The 22,648-nt window shown below is 33.8% G+C and overlaps 1 protein-coding gene across 1 annotated transcript in view; it reads left to right on the forward strand.

Moving 5' to 3' along the window:
* The window catches only part of CFAP47 (cilia and flagella associated protein 47), a 455,808-nt gene that overhangs the window by 51,913 nt on the left and 381,247 nt on the right, over window positions 1–22,648 (forward strand). The window contains exons 14-21 of the mRNA XM_011960616.1: window positions 256–472; window positions 774–1,015; window positions 10,372–10,502; window positions 12,883–13,005; window positions 14,249–14,380; window positions 18,038–18,115; window positions 21,027–21,171; window positions 22,362–22,456. Of these exons, the coding sequence (XP_011816006.1) occupies window positions 256–472; window positions 774–1,015; window positions 10,372–10,502; window positions 12,883–13,005; window positions 14,249–14,380; window positions 18,038–18,115; window positions 21,027–21,171; window positions 22,362–22,456 (1,163 nt within the window). The remainder of the gene's footprint in view (window positions 1–255; window positions 473–773; window positions 1,016–10,371; window positions 10,503–12,882; window positions 13,006–14,248; window positions 14,381–18,037; window positions 18,116–21,026; window positions 21,172–22,361; window positions 22,457–22,648) is intronic.

The raw sequence follows: 22,648 nt of genomic DNA on the forward strand, positions 1-22,648 counted from the left end.
ATGGTTCTTATTTAGTCATATAATTTTCCATATAATTAGAATATATTTATATTGAATTATAGCCAATAATGTCCAAACATTTAATTATGGTCATCTGGAAAAAAATGCTTATTTAGTAATTTCTGATATTATTGTATTTTTTAAAATTTATTTTTTATACAAATTGATTGATCAAAATATATTTTGAAAGCTTAAAAAGTAAGGGAACTCATTTGCCATCTTTAAACTTAACAAAATACTTTTCATTTTTTTCAGGGCCTTCTGTCCTTAACTTCGGTAATATTTGTGTGAACTCTCCAAATACTCGTCTACTTCATGTTGTTAATATGCTACCTATGCATGTTTTGCTCCAGTTAGATACTGCTTTAGAAGAACTTCGGAAGACCAACCAATTTTCATATGTGATTCCACCTACATCCAGTACTTATATTTCGATGGTATTTGAATCTCCCACTGTTGGAAAATTTTGGAAGTAGGAGTTATTTTTGAATTTCTGTTTGTTAGAATCAAAGTGTACTTTTGTAGAATATGTATTTATTTGCCTGAATAATTGTATTGTATATATTTGTTCTCCAAACATAGAAGCTATATGTGCATCCATTTTTAGATATATAGATTGATAGTTTAGTAGCAATCTAATTATCTCTCATAAAGTATTACATGCTAAGAATTGTGGATGTTAATCAATGCTATGTGCATTTTACATGTAGCTGAATTCTGTAATCACAGAGAGCTATTATCAGTTAAATTTGGATGCTTTTGCTGCATTACAGGTCTTTCACCTTTACAGTGAACAACGTACCCAGTGGACACATCCTAGTGATGGCAGTTGTCCAGCTAGTAACACTTGAGCTATCTTCTAATGAGCTAGTATTAAGACCACGAGGCTTCTTCATGAAAACATGTTTTCGGGGGACAGTTAGATTGTATAATCATCAGAATCGTCGTGCTCAGTTTCAATGGCAACCCGTAAACACAGGAAGAGGGATAGCATTTTCTATTTGTCCAGCTAAAGGTAACGGTTTATTGTTTGTTTGATTCAGACATTTGTTTTTTCATGTATTCATGTATTCTGGTAGTATTTATCGAGTGTGTACTGTGTACTGGTACCAAGAGTACAGAAGTAAATCAGATACTGTCATCAGGGGTATTTATTTTTACAGACATAATATGATTTGGAAATATGGAACCCTTATTAGGGTTCTCTAGAGAAACAGACCAACAGGGAGAGAGAGAGACAGAGAGAGAGAGATAAAGAGAAAGACATTTTAAGGAACTGGTTCTGGCTCACAGGCTGTGTGGTTGTGTGGGCTGGCAAGTTTGAAATTTGCAGGGCAGGGTGGTAGACTGGAGATACAGGGAAGAGTTCATGGTGGAGTCTTGAGTCCAAAGGAATTCTGGAGGCAGAATTTATTATTCTTCCTGGGACATCAGTCTTTTCTGTTAAGGCTTTCAAATAACTGGATGAGACCCACCCACATTATGAAAGGTAATCTGCATGTTAATTACCTGATTGTGATAATTATTATATTACGTATGCATATCAAATTATTATGTTGTACACCTTGAACGTATATAGTCTTTGTCAATTAACTGTTTCAAAAAGCCTACTGATTTAAGTGTTAATTACATAAAAAAAAAACACTTTCACAACAACATCTGGACTGGAGTTTAACCAAATAACTGAGCCCTACAGCCTGGAGCAGTTGACAAATAAAATTGATCATCACAGATACCTAGGGACAAAATAAATTTTGTTTCGTTTTAGTTAGATCATGATGATAATCTATGATTCAGAATGACATATTTTTCTAGAGTATGAATTCTTTTAGAAAGATCTAGAAATTACAGTCAATATTTAATACAACTCATAAAATCCAATTAATAAAATTAAGAACTTAAAACTAAATAAGATGATTTTTAATTAATAGAAGACAATCTCAGATATACCACTTTGGACGTGCCCTGTGTTTGTGAACCATCCTCTTCACCTTGCTTCCGCCATTCCCTGGAGTCTATAATTCCACATGGTACACCCGCTATAACATGAACACTCGTAACTGCTAAACTGTGACTTATTTAGTAGCCTGTCAGATTTGGCAAACATCCTTGTGATGTACTGTGAGGACCTCATGATGGCACAAGCTATCATTTAGGAAATAAGATCGCAATTTAGAAGTTGAATGATCAATACGGTATCTTTGTTTTATGTACATGTCATGCCTTTCCAGCTAGATGAAAGGGCTGGATCTTTGTATCTATAGTGACTCATTTGGTGCTTTATAACAGCCGAAGTCCAATTTTGCATGAATAGAAAGTAAAATGGACTTTGGATAATCTTATCTGCTCACTAGCTATTTTAACTTAAGCAAAGTACTCTATGAATACAAGTTTCCTCATCTGTAAAATGGAGAGATGAATACATCTCAAAGATTAAATGTTTGGGAAACTTCTCTAATGCCTGGCAAAGAGTAGGGGCCAAATAAATGGATAGCCATTGTATTATGAAAATTTTCTAAATCTGTTTGGAATTTTTTTCCTGAAATGATCCTCAGAATAATAACCTATTCTGTACCTTTCCATCCATCCTCATTAGTAAACCCTTACTCCCTGCTTCCTTCCCTCTTTCCTCCCTCCTTTCTTCCCTTTTTATTTCCCTTCCCCTTCCCCTCGCTCCCTCTTTAAGTCTAATTTAGCAATAGTAATTATTTAGAGTCTAAATAGAAATAGACTGTACTTCATATTTCAGATGAGTCCTAGTGTGTAGAAATCTTGCCTTAAACATATTTTCTTGTGAGTATCAGTCATTTCCAAATCAGTATTTTACATAACTCTGAAAGTGCTTGTAACAGGGAATGTTATAAAAACAATCTTAAATATTAAATTCACTTAATTTTAGTGTGGATGTATAGATAGAGATTTTGACAAATTTAACAAGTGGAAGAGTAGGACAGTCCCTTCATTAGGTCTGGAGATCACTGACACAGCTATTTGATATTCTTATTAATGTGGATTAATTTAAAACGATTCTAGATCATAATTTATTAAGTATCTGAGGTATACTTTCATCAGTATTTCACAGATTCACTTGACTGAGCTCTTTATAAATTATAATACTGAAAATACTGGATCCTGCCTCAATCTATTGAAATACTGAGAGAGTAATTAGAGAAGAAAGAACATATTTCTGTACATTTAAGATATTCTACATAAACCTTCTTCAGTTTGTTTGAACAGTTATCAAACAGTGGTTGTTGTATTATCAGCATTCCAGCTACAGGTGCTGACAAACCATCTGATATTGTGCTAAGAGTGTTTAAAAAGCACACTACCCTATACTTCTCCTTGTATTAATATTTCTCTATTCTAACTAGGGAGGAATGGGCTGAACTTGCCTTATGGCTGCCATGGAAATGTAATGATGATACTTAATTTTTGTAAAAGAGAAGTGGAATTATGATATTATAAACTGGAGCACCAGTTATGCTTCTTATGATCTTTAGAACTCTTATTTTTACAGGAGAGATTTTTACATTTACTTTGATTTTCTTTGGTTGCTCATGACACCTCTTATAATTTTTAACCAAACAATTACCAAGATACAAACACACAAATATATTTAATTTCAAATAAAATTTTTGTATAACTAATGCCATTAGTACTTAAGTTCTTTTTAAGAGTACAATGATGTAATCCTCAAATCTATCTCATATAGCATTGAAAAAAGTGTTTGTAATTTGTAGCATATACAGTTTTGCTTAAGTTCCTTTTCTCAGAATATTTATATAATGATTACTCAATTCCATCTTGTTTTTACCATTTTATAAATAGAAAGTGACTTTTTACCAAGCTGTTTTTCTTGTGCTATATCAGTTTTGCATCCTGGACAATACATTTAATCATATGCCTCTCTCTATATTTTTATAAACTAAAATGAATAATTCCAAATTAAAATTTGTAATGTCTTTTTCCTTTTTCCCTGAAGCATGATAGGTTTTGTGTTTGTGTTTGATAGTGGATATTGTAAGGGAGAAATATAATAGTGGATTGATATTTTCTTTTCTCTTTTTTTTTTTTTTGAGACAAAGTTTCACTCTTGTTGCCCAGGCTGGAGTGCAGTGGTACGATCTCAGCTCAGCACAACCTCCACCTCCCTTGTTCAAGTGATTCTCCTGCCTCAGCCTTCCAAGTAGCTGGGATTACAGGCATGTGCCACCTCACCCAGCTAATTTTGTATTTTTTAGTAGAGACGGGGTTTCTCCATGTTGGTCAGGCTGATCTCGAACTGCCGACCTCAGGTGATCTGTCTGTCTCGGCCTCTCAAAGTGCTGGGATTACAGCCACCATGCCTGGCCAAGAGTGGATTGATATTTTCTAAGACAGAATTCACTTCTAATTTGATTTTTTCTGTGAGTATTGTTCATGCTTCTGCTTGTCTTGTTTTGTTTTTGTCTTTGTTATCTTTATCCTTACTAAATCCTTGAATCACACAATTCATGAACTTGTTTTTGATAATTCACTCTCTCTCACTCCTCTCACTCCTTGGTTATATGCAGTACCAGCTCTACCAGTCCCAGCCTTGCTCAATCCAGCTGAAGGGGAGAAAATCTAATTTATTTTCTCAATCCTCATAAATTTTTAACTGAGATACTCTCTTGAAAACAAAAGTCAGAACAACAAAAGGAAAACCAGCAGAAATTTATTGATGCATGCTGTGCTGATCACATAGGAGAGGCCTCAGTTCAAAAGTATCTCTCTCAAGGCAGTGGCTTAGAGGTCTTATTTAAATAGTATTTTAACAAGGAGCAATACATCTTAGCATAGCAAGACAAAGGAGAATGCAGTTCCAGTCTTTTAAAAGGCAGAAAAATATAAGAAGGCGGATTTTACCATGGCAGCCGTAAGGCAAGCCCAGCCCATTCCTCCCTAGTTAGAATAGAGAAATATTAATACAAGGAAAAGTATAGGGTGTTGAGCTTTTTAAACACTCTTAGCACAGTGTCAGATGGTTGGTCAGAACCTATAGCTGGAATGCTGATAATACAACAACCACTGTTTGATACCTGTTCAAAGAAACTGAAGAAGGTTTGTCTAGAATATCTTAAACGTGCACCTAAAATCTGCTCCCAGATTTCTCTGGTGCCTACTGATGTCTTCTCTGGGGCAGTAAGCAAGTGGCATCTCCAGTAAGGAAGGATTTACGTCCCAACATCAGGCAAACAGAGGCTGAGGCCCAGTGTTCTCCTGTGTTTTTAATTTAACAGTCTTAATATATTGGGGAGAAATGCTTTGTTTTCCTTCACAGCCATCCAATTTCTTTCCCGTACCCCTGGTATTCTTAATATTCCTGAAGAAAAAATATATAACTGTGCTCATTGGAGGGAGAAAATTCTTCTCAAGCTGACCTGTCAACATGGATGTATAATTCTTTCACTGCTTTCAACTCTTCTCAGCGCACTAAGATGGCTTTATTTATAGGACTGAATCTTCTTTGCAGAAATTACTTCCCATTACAATCTTCCCCAAACCCCAAAGAACAGGAAAAAGCTGTTCTGTAAACTGACTTTTACATATTCCCCAGGATTTGTCTTTCTGCAGAATTCCTGATCGTCCTTCATGTCACAATTCACATGCCATCTCCATATAATGAAGTTTCCTCTAGCTTTTTGGCTAATTCCCTTTGTTTCTGCTCCTATTATGCATTTGTTATGTCATCAACAATTATTTGTTTATATCTCTCTCTTATTTTGGCAGGCGTTGCTAAATTCATATCTGATGTTGGTTCCTCTTCCCAACAGTACCCTCATTTTGTTTAGGGCAACAATGTTCTCATCTGAAAAAACTCTTCCCCAAACCTCTTTTGCTATGGACACAAAGTTTCTTTAGCTTCACCCTCCTCCTATGTACTTGAAACTGTTTCCCCAAGTATTTTTCACATGTATTATATTTATTTATTTGGACAATAAGAAGGTTAATATCACAAACATATATATATGTGAATATATATATGTGATTATATATGTACATACATAATTGCTCTCTTTGTCTTTCCAGCTTATGTAAAACAAAATTGCATAAAGAAATAGCTATAAAAATATATTGTTGAGATTGTAACATAAATATACAATAAATATAACAGTACCACCTACAGGAGAAAAAGGGGAGTAAAGTTATGTAAGAGTAACATTTCTACAAACAGCATAAAGGGGAAAATAATTACACAAATTAAAATGTCAGTGGAAAATATTCACTTAGTACCAAAGAACATAGTAAAGGTGGAATAAAGAATAAAAATACATGAGCCAAACATAAAACAAAATATAAAAGAGCAGATATAAATTCAAATATATCAATTCTAGCGCTAAATATGAAAGCATTAAACAAGTATCAAATAAAAAGGCAAGGACTGTCTACTAGATATTAAAACAACAGCAAAAACTGAAATATCTACCACAAACAATCTACAACAGTAGCTTAAATCCAAAGAAACAGGATAAAAGTAAGAGGATAAAAAACTTGCGAACAGGAAACATAAGAAAACTGGAGTGATGGTATAACAATTAGACAAAATATACATTTTTAAAAACTTTTATTTTAGGTTCAGGGGTACATATGCAGGTTTGTTACATTGGAAAATCGCCTGTCACGTGAATTTTATGTACCAATTGACCCTCAGGTGATAAGCATAGTACCCAATAGGTAGTTTTCAATCCTCACCCTCCTCCCAATCTCCATCCTCAAGTAGTACGCAAAGTCTGTTTTCCCCTTCTTCGTGTCCATGTGTACTCTATGTTTAGCTCCTAGTTATAAATGAGAACATGTGATATTGATTTTCTGCGTCTGCATCAGTTTGCTTAGGATAATGGCTTCCAGCTACAATCAAGGTTGCTGCAAAGGCCATGATCACATTCTTTTTTGTGGCTATGTAGTATTCCATGGTGTATATGTACCACATTTTCTTTATCAAGTCTAGTGTGGATGGGTATTTAGGTTGATTTTGTGTGTTTGCTATGGTTAATAGTGACAGACACATGCATGTGTCATTATGGTAGAATAATTTATATTCCTTTGGCTATATACCCAATAATGGGATTGCTGGGTCAAATGGTAGTTGTATTTTAAATTATTGGAGAAATATCAAACTGGTTTCCACAGTGGCTGACCTAATTTAAACTCCCACCAGCAGTGTATAAGTATTCTGTTTTCTTTGTAACCTCAACAGCATTGGTTATTATTTGACTTTTTAGTAATAACCATTCTGACTAGTGTAAGATGGTATCTCATTGTGGTTTTGATTTACATTTCTCTAGTGATTAGTGATGTTGAGAATTTTTTTTTCATATGCTTGTTGGCTGCATGAATGTCTTATTTTGAGAAATGTCTGTTCATATCCTTTGCCCATTTTTAAATATTAGACTTGTCAAATATGTAGTTTGAAAATATTTTTTCCCATTCTGTAGGTTGTATTTTTACTCTGTTAATAATTTTGCTGTACAGAAGCTCTTTAATTAGGTCTCATTTGTCAATTTTTGATTTTGTTGCAATTGCTTTTGGCATCTTCATCATGAAATCTTTGCCAGGGCTTATCTCCAGAATGCCTGGAGATTTATTAGGTTATTTTCCAGGATTTTTAATTTTAGGCTTTACATTTTAATCTGTAAGGCATCTTGAGTTGATTTTTGTATGTTGTGTAAGGAAAGGGCCTAACTTCATTGTTTTTGCATATGGCTAGCCAATTATCCTAGCACTATCTGTTGAATAGGGAGTCCTTTCCCTATTGCTTGTTTTTGTCAATTTTGTCAAAGGTCAGAAAGTTGTAGATGTGTGGCTTTACTTCTGGACTCTCTAGTCTGTTCCATTGGTCTACGTGTCTGTTTTTCTACCAGTACCAAGCTGTTTTCATTACTGTATTCTTGTAGTATATGGATAACTGGAAGTTGATGCCTCCATGTTTGTTCCTTTTGGTTATGATTGTCTTGGCTATTTGGGCTCTTTTTATCGTTCCATATGAATTTTAAAATAATATTCTTCTAATTCTGTGACAGATGTCAGTGGTAGTGTGATAGGAATAGCATTGAATCTGGACATTGCTTTGGTCATTTTAACAGTGTTGATTCTTTCAATTCATGAGTATGGAATATTTTTCTATTTGTTTTTGTCATCCTTGATTTCCTTCACTAATGTTTTGTAACTCCCATTGTGGAGATCTTTCACCTCCCTGGTTAGCTGTTTTCCCAGGTGTTTTATTCCTTTTGAGGCTGTTGTGAATGGGATCACATTTCTGATTTGGCTCTCAGCTTAAACATTGTTGTTGTTGTTGGGAATTTTATCTATAAGCCCCTGACTGGGGCTGCTGCATTTTCTTCAGAGATGCTCTACTCAGAGAGGAGGAATCTAACGAGGCAGCCTGGCTACGGCAGCTTTGTGGTGCTGCTGTGAGCTCTGCCCAGTCCGAACTTCCTGGCAGCTTATTTTACACTGTGAGGGGAAAACAGCCTCCTCAAGCCTCAGTAATGGCAGACGCCCCTCCCCCCACCAAGCTCAAGTGTCCCAGGTTGACTTCAAACTGCTGTGATGGCAGTGAGAATTTCAAGCCAATGGATCTTAGCTTGCTGGGCTCTGTGGGAGTGGGATCCTCTGAGTGAGACCGCTTGTCCCCCTGGCATCAGCCCCCTTTCCAGGGGAGTAAACTGTTCTGTCTCGCTGGCATTCCAGGTGCCACTGGGGTATGGGGAAAAAAAAAAAAAAAAACAACTCCTGCAGCTAGCTCAGTGTCTGCCCAAATGGCCACCCAGTTTTGTGCTTGAAACCCAGGGCCCTGGTGGCGTAAGCACCTGAGGGAATCTCCTGGTCTGTGGGTTGTGAATACCGTGGGGAAAGCGTAGTATCTGGTCCGGAATGCACCATCCCTCATGGCAAGATCTGTCATGGCTTCCCTTGGCTAGGGGTGGGAGTTTTCCGACCCCCTGTGCTTCCCGGGTGAGGCGACACCCCACCCTGCTTTGGCTTGCCCTCCATGGGCTGCACCCACTGTCTAACCAGTCCCAATGAGATGAATCGGGTACCTCAGTTGGGAATGCAGAAATCACCCACCTTCTACGTTGATCTCGCTGGAAGCTACAGACCAGAGCTGTTCCTATTCGGCCATCTTGCCTGGGAATTCAAATTTGCGCTCTTTTAACCACCATGATATATGATACATGAGGAAGGCCACATGGTAAAGAATGTTAATACAGGAATCTAACAGGAGTTCATTGGTCTTTGAAGGCATTGTCAACCTGTTAAGACAGGTCTGGAATACCTATCCTTGGGATTTTAATTGCATAAGATCAATTCTTACCTACTTAACCCACTGAAGCAGAACTTTTTGTTATTTACATTCAAATGTAATCTTCACGGACCCTTATTAAACTGATGGCACTTCTATAACCAGTTCTCTTCTTTTTATAAATTAATGTGCCTAACACAGTGTTGGCATTCAAGAGTATTAAAAATATGTGATATTGGATGCTTTCCGGGCATCATACACTATGTTACTCCCTGTACATATGTTGTTATTTCCCTATATGGCCACTGCAAAACTAAGAGGGAGGTAGGCACTGTATAGTTTTTAAGATTTAGAAAACTTCCATTCCATGACAGTCAACCTGACCCAAGGCAAAGTTTTCATTCAGTATCCTGTGTCTTTGAATCTCAGGGGCTTCTCCCTTTCTGAAGGAAGAACATCTAAGATATTGTTTCCATTAAGTATTATTTTCCTTACTCCAAAGGAAATGATGAATTTAAACAGATAAAACAGCTCATACCAAATGTACCTGATACCACATGAGTTCTCAATGTATTTGAATTATAGCAATTTGTTAATTACCAATAGCTAAATCAGAAGCTACATCTCTAGGGATGTATATATTTCAAAAAAATTATCTGGTAATGATAATTCTTCCTTCTGAAAGCTGAATGAATGATGCTGGCAAGTATTCCAGAATGTCAGGAAACTTGTGGTGTGGGCAATTTGGTTAGGAATCACAAATGATTTTCTACTGTCTCTATGTAAATTTATCTCTAATCATAGAGTGTTTGTTTCATTGTTAAATTTTCTATTGTTTTCCAAATATTGGCATATTTTTCATATATTTTATTTGCCTATTAAAATTGAAAAATAATGCATGTATTTTCTATTTTAATCAAACCCTATAGGTCAATACTCATTTGATACTATCTCACTTAGTATTTTTCTGTTTTTGGAGTTTAACTTTAATAATTTATTTAATGCAATCACATTTTTACCTTAACTCTTATTTTGGATATTAACAAAAATAAATACAATTAAAATGTGGAAAATGTCTTATTTTCCCTCTACATTTTCTCTAGGCAATGTTGAAGCGTACTCCTCACTGGAATGTGAAGTAACATGGCAGCTGGGCTTCAATTCTCCAGAAAAAGGAGAATTTATTCTTCATGTCTTTCAAGGAAATGCATTGAAGCTAAAATGTGTTGCACATGTAATTATTTTCCTTGAACATGGTTTTTGTTTTGAGGGCTATGAATTGGTTGGGTATATCCTGGTGTGTATAGTTACCTATATCTAGAATTAACTCTGAAATGCAAGACTTTCATGCCAACAGTACTAGTTTTTTGTTAGAGCCTCTGTAAATATGTAATATCATCATGGGAGCCATTGAAATGAAATTATTTTATTAAGAGACACAGAAAATGTTTTCAGAGAATGTACTTGACGGATTAAAAATGTGCGTAAAGGGAAAGCTGTAATATGCAGTTTTAACCTTTTTCTGGTACAGTCCAGAAGGCCTTAACTTCATGACTCAATCACCAAGCATGATTTTACATGTGTACCAAATTTCCCACTCAATGTTCTTAGAAATATTAAATAAGCCAAATGCTCTTTTACTAAATCCCATCTATATTCCTAGGACATGATGATACTCTTACATATTTCAGCTGTGAAGGAGTTTTTAGCCTCAAGAGATGAGAAATTCATCTACTTTTACTAATTTTAGTGATGGCAAATGACAGAACTCAGTATGATTTTTCATCTAAGCCTAAAATAAGCTGGGTCCTACTGCTTTTCATTATGTGTAAATTAGTTTTATTCTCTCAAAAACTTTCTATTGAAGTATAACATGCACATGTATATGTGTATGTGGAGAAACATGAAGTGATTAAATAAAATATTCATTTGTTTGCCATTCATTTATGAAGGCCTGATTGATCTATTTACTCTTCTGTTAGTTTTGTTTGAAAATTCATTATTCCAATTACCTGGATAATATTCTTCAAATAGATGTAATTATAGAATATATTAAAACCTATGACAATAACAAATAATATTTCATAAGTGAAGACAATAGGGTCAAGAACACATAATGAGAAATTGGAAAACTTGGATTCTAGTTTCCCTTTGGCTACTGCTTGCTTTCCTGAAATATCAAAGAGGTGGATGATACCAACATTTCCAAAAATCAGTCTATGTTGCACTAGTTCTGTGAGGTGCTTTGTGTGAGATGAGGAGGGGGAGTCCTTTCCTTATGTAAATCTGTGAATCTCCATTTTTTGATAAGCAAAGGGCTCATTATGAATATATTAAGCCCCATGAGTAGACTTCTAGTAGAAGCATGCCTGAATAATTTCATTTGGCACCTTCTTCTCCATACTTAGGTGAGCCTTCAACTCTTTCCTTTTGCACAGCACATGCTAACACCTTGTACATAGTTGTGTAGATGCTGTCTAAGATCGCTTTCAGTTATTAATCTACACAATTCTTAGTCCTGGATCTACTTTCTTAATAGAATTATCTTACTCTTCTTGCCTTCCCTAGTTTGGGAGTATATTTTAAATATTCCATTCATTTTTCTTTCTCTTAAGCACTCCACAAAATCTGGTAACACTTTTTATTTTAAAAGTCACTCTGAAGCTGAAAAAAATTGTGTCATATCTTAAAGTGAAAAATGTATTTTTTATAGCTTCTTTACCTTCTCTTCTTTCCCCATGAGGAGAATTGACTTTACTTCCTTGTTCATAGTTAAGAGTTTTTTCAGCTGTAAAGAGACCACACAAGATTGACATATTAAAAACTACATATGTTTGTTGAAATATATTTATACATGTTTCGTGGAGGTGGCGAATGTTATGTAATCATTGTATGAGTTAGACAAAATACTTAATCACCCTAAATTTTGGTTTCTTCCACTGTAAAATGTGATAGTACCATCCATTCATTCATTTAACATTTATTTATTAAGCCCCTACACTGTACTAGGCCCCATATAGGCTCTGTGTATTTAAAGATGGATAACATAAGCATAGTCTAGCTTCCCTCTGAGCACTTTCTGAACTGGTAGACCATAGTGGAAATGTAAGTAAAAATTAATCATATATCTGGTTAATACTGGGTACACAATAATATTATTATTACTGTTATCCCCATTATTTATGATTACCATCAGTATCTAGATATTTTACCTAAAAATATCTAAATATCTAAATTCTAAATATCTAAATATTTAATTATTATTACAGCCAAAATATCTAAATAAAATATCTCCTATGATGTTATTACCCCATCTTAACTAGATTATCACAGATTTAGTTGAAATTTTGGAAAATAAAATCATTATACCTTGGGTAGTTTTTCATCAAAACTAATATATATAATCCTGATTTGTGATTTATTTTGCATGCTAGAACATACTGAATAAAGAATATAGAAGTATTATAATTTTTATTTTATTTTCTTTTAGTAATTATATCTTTGGTTAATATATATTCAAAATTAGAATACTTTATTTTTGTGATGAAAACAATTAAAGTATTTTATTTACCATTAATTCAATTGTATTTTTTCTTTCCTCCTCTCATTATTAGCTTGGTCGCACCAAAGTATTACTTTTGCAGCCAAGGATACTCTTTAGTAATTGCCCTCAAGGTTTAACAACTTGGAGGAAAGCCATTCTTCAAAATGTAGGACAAAACCATGCTTATTTCAAGGTAACATAGGATGTTGGTAATTTCTTATTTGGATCAGATGACATAGTCATAATACTATGAAGTTAATACTTTGTTCTTCACTTTTGCTAATCTTTAGACACTTCACATGAAATTTATCTGAGTATAGTTCATCTAGTTTGTCCTGTTAATTTCTTGTAAGAACAATTTTTCTCACTACCTTCCTTAGCCTCTCTGTTTCTTCTCTTTTCCCTTTTATTCTTTCTGTTATTTGGTTTTATTGAAAAAAATAGATATTTAAGTTTTAAAATATACATTATTAATGTTACACTGCATATTAACTTATATGATTTTCCTTTTCATTTCACTCTGTAATCAGGGCCATTATGGTAGCACCTGGGACCTAGATCAAGACCATTCTGGAGAGAGTATGTTTATGGTTGTTGCTTCTGATTTAAATGGAAAGAGGAGCAAAGTGGTGATTTTTTTTTTTTAATTGAAAAACGTAGTAAGACCAGCTTCCTCTCCCAGTAATAGTAGTAGAGGTTAGCATTTGATATTTTTCATTCAAGCTTTACATTAATGTGTCTTTTTCTGCCCAAATGAAATCTTTAGCAAAACTGAAAAATGAGGATGCTCTTTTCTACTCTACTGCTTTAGAATTAATTCTTACCTACATAGTCTCTTTGTTCCTTTAGTCCCAAAAATCTCTTGGCCATTTTCCCTTTAAATTATTCTAGCTTAAAGCATGGTAAATAGGTTTAAATTGGCCTATGAAAATCCATACAATAAATAATTGGTAAGTTACTTAGAACTTTTCTGAAGATCAAAATGATATCTTAGACATTAGTCTTTCTGTCAAGGAGATAAACAAGAGATTACTTCATCATCCTACCTCCTCAGTAACATTATTTTGAGATTTTGGGATCAGGGAAAGACAAACTCTCAAAAGTAGTATGTAGAATGTTGTCATCTTCTCAAACAGAAATATCATCTTTATAAATTTTGCTGTCTTGAAAGCACTCCAGATAATAAACTTCAGCATCCTATTTGAATTGGAAGTTGTCACTACTGAAGATTCTGTTTTCTTGGATAGGGTTGCAATTTCTTGTTTTAGTCCAAACTATTTGTACCTTTGGTATTTTCAAACACTACTACAAAATCATTTTATGACCTGTGCCTGGAAATCTTCTCTCTAGGTAGTGGCGTGGAGGCTTTCCTATGAAAGCTTTGAAACTATATTCTTAAAGAATAATGTAGCTTTTCTACAAATTTTCAATTACAGGTTTGTACTCAGAGTCTTTTGCCTACCATTAATATTATTCCATCGCAAGGAATAGTTCCATTTGGGGGAATAACTGCTCTCAATATCTCCTGTAAACCCGCTGTGGCAGAAAAGTTTGATACAAGAGCAAAGGTATGTCCATACATATGAGTTTTTGCACCTTACATATGTCTATGTGGGTTTGTTGGTTGTTTAAGTTATCTATAATGGTAGGTATAATGCTACAAAATGGAGTACACATGTTTATTATTAGAAAACTTGTTTTAATTCTTCTATTGGGAATGGTATTTAAAGTTACAACATTAAAGAGCAATTTTCAAAATGTATTTTTTTTAGAAATTAAGTTAGCTTTAAAGAAGTAGAGTTTTTGGAGATTAAAAAAAGCCACTTACCTTTATCATCTAATGAAAAATTGGATAGCAGAACTTGGAGAGGATTTGCAGAAAATATTTTTGATGAAGTTGGTAATGGAAATTTCTACTAAGTTGAAATGGATACCTTCCATCAATATGAGGCACTTTCTTATGAAATTGCAATGATATTTGTCATTTCTGAGTTTTGACGAACCCTAGATAGCCACAGAGAAGAGGGTTGCTTTTTTCAAAGCATTAGTTAGGTAGATTAGGAAAAAAATAATCAATTTTGCAATGCTAATTCTAAATTGTCTTAATAATGTTTATTATGTGTAATTTCTATATGATTTTAACATCTATATTTTAGAGCACACGTAAAATGTTTTACTGCTTTATGTTCTGGGAATTATGTAAATGAAAAATACTACCCTGATATTAGGCACTTCTCTAAGTGATAAATAAAATACGTAAGACCCGTATGTGTAAAATTTAATTGTAAAACTCAAAGACTAGCGTGTTCCTGGTCAATCTTATGATCAACTGTTTGTATTTACTCACATTAAAAATAATATATATACTGTTTTCAGATCAAAATGAATAATTTTAAGTATATCTCACATTTTTCCCCTGAATAGACCATAGCAATACATGAGTAAATAATAGGTAACTTAATATAATAAAAACTGATTTCCCCAACCCTTGAACAAATCACTTAAGAATGATATCTTATTTTCATAAATAAATGTGTTGAAAATGTTTATAAATTATATATTGTGATACATTATCTCAGACTTGGGTAGAATACTTTTAAACACAATATTCTGGGAAAAATAAAAAAAAAATGGCCACCAAAAATATAGGTTTTACTAAACTTAATTCTCACTATATTTTAGAGGATTATGCTGTTTTTTTCTAATCTTATGTTTATTAACATTGTAGTATAATGAGACTCATTTATTCATTCATTCAACATTCACATTATGCACCAATCTCTTGTAAATGTTAAGGATGCAATGATGAACAAGATAACCAGGGTCTTTGATGTCAAAGAGTTTACAATCTGGTGGGGAATATAAACAACTCAATAAATAATTAAAATATACTATAATAAGTATTGTGATGAAGAAATGTAGCAGGCTAAGGGAGTACACAAGAGAGATACACAACCTAGTCTTAAATTATCAGAGACAGCTCCCTAGGGGAAGATATATCTAAAAGATACCTGAAGTTAAGAATAACCCAGATTAAAAGGATGGTAGTGGGGTGTAGGGGGAGAGGAGGAAAGGTTATTCAAGGCTAGCACGTGTTAAGGCTTGTGCGAGAGAGATAACTGTAATGCAGACATAAGAAACTTAAAGATTAACATGACTAGATTATACTACCAAATGGATGATAGTGGGAAAAAATGTACTTATATGATCCGTGTAAGTTTTAGGTCATACAGGGCCTTATCAACATTAAGAAACCCAAGCTTCATTTTAAGAGGTAGAAGTTTTAACTATGGGGATTTCACAATGAGATTTGCATTTTTTAGAGATCACTTTGGTGATAGAGCAGTAAGCTGGGACCAGAAAGATGGAATGCAGAGTTATTAGTCTGGTGAAGAGGTCCAGGCGAGAGAAACTGGTGAGAAACTGATAAATACGTGGGGATTGGTGATTGAAAAGCGGTCCCATGTAAATAAGATGGGTAAGTCAAGAGTGAGGCAGGTGGTGGCAACATTTAGAGAGAAAGAGATCAGAGTGGGAGTGACACCTATTAGAGGAAAATGTTTGCTTGAGTTGGAGGCATCTTTTTTATCTTCATGTAGAGATGTCTAGTGAAGAGGCAGCCACACATATATACTGGTCTGAAGGCTGACAATTCATCATAGAGATGAAAGAGAATTTTTCTACTGTCTCTCTATGGGTCCAGATGTGTGTAAGTGAACCAAATATATAAATGAGAAGTTGGAATGATAAAAGTTGAAAGAAATTGAATAAAGGAAAATATAGAGGAGAAAGGTGAATTGGGGTTGATTGGGAGAATATTACACATCACAGGCTTGAAAGTCTCTTCAATATGTGACATCCAGGAACTATTGTCTCTGACAATGAGTGAGAAAGCAAGGGACAGAGGGAGTTGTAAAAATGAGACAGATGAATGAATTTATGGTTTCAGAGGTTGTGCATTTATGAGGAGTGATGTTGTCCAGGGTGTGGTTTAAGTCTCTAGAGATGAAAATATCAAGAGACCAATGGTCTAGGGTGGTGAATAAGCTATGACAGCCAGGATGAATAAGGAATGATTGGGAGGGGAGTAAAAGGCAGCCACAGGGAGTTGAGACTTGTGTATGGGGTTTATTAATGAAGAGCATGTCAATTTGTAATTTCCTCTCAATCATTAAGTTATGTTTCTTTTGATTTTAGTCAAATATGTTTTTTATGTATTATATACTCTGAATAAAATGTGGCAATCATATAGCATTATGAATACAGAAACTTTAATAAGGCTATCTAGCTGGCATATTGATTTTCTCAGTAATTCTGAAAAATGGTATTTTGTGGTTTCTTTGCGTATAAACAGTATCAATGATTCTGTGGAAGAGTGAAATACACTCACTTTGCTTTCTTAGATATAACATACATTTAAATTTAAATCTAGACTTTGACTCATTCCTGTGCTAATACAGACAGGGCTTCCAGGGAATTATATTTTTACACTTCTGAGACTGTGCTTAAGCAACTGTATGCTCAGATACTCTATAGTTCTTATTTTGTGGGAATTATACAACTAAATTCTTAATTTGCTGTCTTAATTTTCTTGGAAGTAAAATGTTCAGGCAGCCCTTAGTTTAGCTGCTGCTGCTTTGAAGTTTGTGATCTCGTGAAAAAGAAAATACTTGGCCTCTGCAAGAGTCAGTTTCCTCAGTTTAAAATTACGAATATTAACAGTCATTATCTAATAGAATATTGAGTATTAAAAAGGATTTCACTGTACTTAACCCATATACACAGCAATTTTTAGCTGCTGTCATTACTATTATTGTTGTTGTGCATATTCGCATCTTTCCAGGGGATGATATATACTGCAACCATTCTCCTGTTGTTTGTTTTTGAAAAAGTTTGAATAGTGCTTTGAAATTAGATAAATAAAAATTGTACTGCAAGGAGTGGCAATAAAGTTTAGTCACATAGGTAGAACTCTGCATTCAAATTCACAAACCATCAGCTAATCACATTTATGGTGGTTCTAAGGGGTTAAACACTCACTTTTCTTGGGAGTATCAATTCTTCAAAACAAGAAATGTGATGACAATTACCAGAAAATCTTGTACATTTATAATGTTACTATTATTTAAATGAAAAAAGTTATATAAATGCCAGGTAATACTTCAGCAACTTATGATTATATTTTAATGTGGTTTCTACAAAGTTTTGTATTTCTCCTAAATAAGGTTGCTATTCGTCATGCGAATGTTATAGACCTTAGGATTGGTGGATCTGCTAAAATTGCTGATGTAGAAATCGATCCTGTGAGTATGTTACTTATTTGTGTGATGAAACTCTGAGTGTGGTGATTTTTATTTGTTATGTGTTTCTAGTTAGCCCATTTATGTTTAAAAATATTTTCCAATGTATAATTTTAAAAAATTACTATATATAAAGTTAAAAATTAATAAAAATTAATATATGTCATATAAATGTAAGTGATGAAACAGAATATTGAATGAAGTTTTAAGAATTTCCCACTGCATGTAAGGATCAGAACACTATCAGTACCATTAAAATCATCTTCATTATGATCCTGTCCCTTATAAGAGATAACCACTTGCCTAAAATGATAACACATAAATATGAATATAATGCTTTCATTGTTGATTATTTAGTTTGTTTGTTTTTGAGCTTTATAACAAAGATGCACTATTTGTAACCTTTGGTGAGTTACTTTTACTTAAATATTGTGTTTCCAACATTCACCTAAATTGTGTGTAATGGTATGTTAATCATTGTCATACTGCATAATAGTTATTTGTGTAGACGTACTATACTTTACATGATCATTCAGTTGTTCATCCCAATAGGTGTTTCTGTTTTTTTTTTTCCAAACACAAAATCTGTAGCTGTGAACATTTATATGCTTATCTTCTGAGGTACACATACAAGAGGTTCTCTAGGAATGGAGTTATTGAGACACAGAGTTATGAGTGTGTTTGACTTCACAAGACTATTCCTAAAATTTCCTCTCTAATTTCCATTGCTCCAAATTCTATTATTCTACAAGTTATATTGTCAAATTTAAATTTTGCCAATCTTTTGAGTATAAAATTATACCTCACTGTGATATTGATTTGCATTTTCTGAACTAGAGTCACATTTATGTTTGAATTATTGTATGCACCCTGAAAAAATTTTGTTCTAGAATTGATGGAGTGCACACACACACACAAACACATACACCACTTTTTTGTTGTTGTTCTGGCCAGCCCTTTAGTGTTTAGATCTGGACTTACCTATTCAAAGAAACTTTCCTTGATTCTTCAAAGTAAGACCTCCCCATTGTGACATTTATAAGGTATTACAGATATCTTATGCCCTGGGAAGATCACCATCAGAGCAGTTGTCATATTATTTTGGGGTTATTTGTACTTTTGTTTTTTTCTCCCACTGGTACTGTTAACACCTACTACCATATTGGTGTGGAGCTAAATTGAGCAGAAACTGATGATAAAGAGGTCAGCTGGTTGCCTCAGGTGGGGGGCTCACTGCTAGTCTGCATTTAAATGGCATCACCAAAATTCCAGTGTATAGCTTTAACTTATACTTTTATAACCTTTCTTTATTCAATGGTGAAGGCATAAGTCCAGGTAGACTAACACATACTGAGTTAGCTTGTCCAAGGCTGTGGTGATTCCTGGAGATGAAACTCTGTAGTATCCAGAGTTTTTTTTTTTACATTACTATGGCATCCTTCCTTGAAAAATATTAGATAATATTGAGTCTTTTATCACTTTCTTTTCTCATTCTAAAGTCATTTTGGGCATGCTTTGCATGTTATGGTACAACTGAATAATTTATAGGACTTTAATATATTTTATCAATATTCCCTTATTTTATAGATTTTAGACATAGCTGACTTTAAAAAATAATATTCACACATCACTAGATATTTTTAACCATACACTTATTAACTATATACTAATGGCTAAGGTGTTGACTGTGTGTCTTAATAACAACTAGGACATTTTACTCAAATGAGCACATATACAATGCTCATTTGCATATATGCTTATTTGAATGGGATAAGAAGAGTGATTATTTTTACATATACAAAACATCAAACTTTTGTTTTCCATTTGGGATTTTAGAAATTTTATATATACAACTGCGTTGACATTTTAAATGAAACACATGGTAGCCAGTCTACCTTCATATGGTATTCTCCTCAATATTAGGATGCTGTTGTCTCAATCTCCTTTAAATGTTGTATGTAATTATTTCACTAAGAAACTCCATGGTATTTTAGTAACTCTACTACAAGGAGGAATTCTAAAGAGTTTTGTGGTATAAGCATGTGCCTTGTGTATGAGCTACAGCTCAGATACACTTAATAAACATTCCTTGTTTATGTAAGGTAGATGTTGGTTAGGTGCTAGGGATACAAAAATGAATCACGCTAAGGTGCAGTAGAAGAGACAGATAAGTAAATAAATACATAAATAAATTATGTGATATCATAATGTAAGTAAATATAAGAAACAGAATTGGTCCTGAGCACAGCATGATTAATTGTGGTTTATCCAACTAGGGTTTGAAGGATGTGTAATATTTAATTAGGCAATTGCAAGTTATAGAAAGGCTTTCCTGACAGAAGGGGCACCAAATGGGTGAAGACACAGAAGGGTGAAGCATCAAGTATTGGTTGGAAATGCCAAGTCATACAGCTTGCTGAAATATTAAGTGATAGGGTGAGAGTGGGGCTAATTGAAGCTGGAACATGAGGAAGCAGAAGGCCATGGTGAGCTTTACGAGCCCTGCTAATGAGCTTGGACGTGGTCCTATAGATCGTGAGAAACCATCAAATTTTAAAACAAGAAGTGATACGATCAAATTCTTACTTGGTTTAAATATGGCTTCATTATGAAGGGGAGAGTTTGAGAAAAGTGAAAATCTAGAAACTAAATGAAAAGTGATGATTTACTAATTTCATACAGTTACAATATGGACAAGAGGTGAAGAAAGGGGAAGAATTAATAGGATTTATTAACTAATTGCATGTAGGAGGCATCTAGGAGGTAGGGGAGAGGAAGGAAAATGTGACTAATTTTTATAGGGTTCTGCTCTGCAGTTAATAATTTCCTTGATAAACATAACGTTGCAAGTTTTAGTTTATGTTTTCATAAACTATTATTCTATTTTCTAATAATTTTTATTTTTAAATTTTAGGATGTATTTAATTTCAGTGGCGCCTATATTGGTGGTACCCAGATTATTCCATTTGTAATAAAAAACAAAGGTATAACACGTGCCAGAGTGGAGTTTAATCTAAAAGACTTTCCAGATTTTTCAATGGATCTTAAAGACAAATCAGGTATATATTTTGTATATAATGGTATTATTGTAAAAGGAAAATAGTTTTAAATTGCCCTGTGGTATAATTTCTAAAACTAATTCAATCAAGGGAAGTTATTCTTAAATGTTTTTTAATGACCACTGCATGTTTTTCTTACACTCTGTAACTCATCATGGTTTTATTTGTGGAAATACATCATTATTAATATCAAAACACTTGGGTAATACATGAAATGTAACCATTCTTATTAGTGGTTTAAATATGGTAAGTATGTTATATATAAGTATATGCCTTAAATGGATATAAAATTATGAATCATTTGTTTTAATTGCTCAATAATTTTAGATAAATGTCTTTGGGGAGCTATCTTTATGTATTTACTCATGTATTAGATATCTTTATGTTAAATTAGATTTAAACAAAATATGCATTTTTATAAGTGCATTTTATCTGTTTACTCCATCGGTTGTCAAAATAAGACCTATGAACCAAATATGACCCAACACCTGTTTTTATAGATAAGGTTTTATTAGAACACACACAGACCCATTTGTTTGTATAATGCTTATGGCTGCTTTTATGCTATACTGACAGAGTTGAATAGCTATGATAGGAACCATATGTCTCACAAAGCTTAAAATATTTACTGTCTGGATTCTTACAGAAAGTTTCCTAATCATTGGTTTAGTCATTTGTTATTCATTAAATATTTGTTGAATCCCAGTTACAGGCAAGATAGTAGCATTTGAGTCCATAAAAATAAGTAAGACATCTTACATATCCTCAAAAAGTGAACAGTAAGTCTGTCAGTGAGGTAATGGATATGCATTTGTATTATTTATGGACTCTTTGAGGCATCAGAGGAGATCTGACTCTTTCCTGATGAATTTTCACTGGAAAGGGAGTCTCCTAGCTGTTCTGGGACCTCAGATTTAGTTAATTACTGGACCTTGTGCTTTATTACTATTTATATTCATCTGAGTATGACTATAACATGCTTCTTGAACTTTGGAGTTATTTTTTAATGAGTTTACTGTCACTGTTTTGCCGAATGTATATTTGTTCCATGTATAGATACCAGTTTTGCTAATTAGAATCTTGGTATTTAGAACAATTCTTTACCGAGCATCTTCACATAGCCCTGCACAAATATTTTAGAAATTGATTTTTGATTGTTATGAATATATGTACTTTTTCACCTCTTATAGAAGAATTTAAAGACCCTGCAGTTCCTTACATATATTCTTTGGAATTAGAGGAAAACACATCTCTGGAATGTGGCATAACATTTTCTCCCAAACAAGTAAGTTCAGTTTTCTATTCCTCATATTACTGCAATTATGGATATTCCTAACCAATAACCTATTAAAGATCACCCAAGATCTATCTGTAGAGGGTTTTTCTTTCTGACTTGTAAGCATGCCTGGGTATACCTTAATTCAGTAAAGCAATTGCTGGAGGGTTTGGCTCATGCTGCAGAGTGCCTCAAGAAGAG

Source organism: Colobus angolensis, unplaced genomic scaffold, assembly GCF_000951035.1.
Source record: "Colobus angolensis palliatus isolate OR3802 unplaced genomic scaffold, Cang.pa_1.0 Scaffold518, whole genome shotgun sequence".
Taxonomy (NCBI): domain Eukaryota; kingdom Metazoa; phylum Chordata; class Mammalia; order Primates; family Cercopithecidae; genus Colobus; species Colobus angolensis.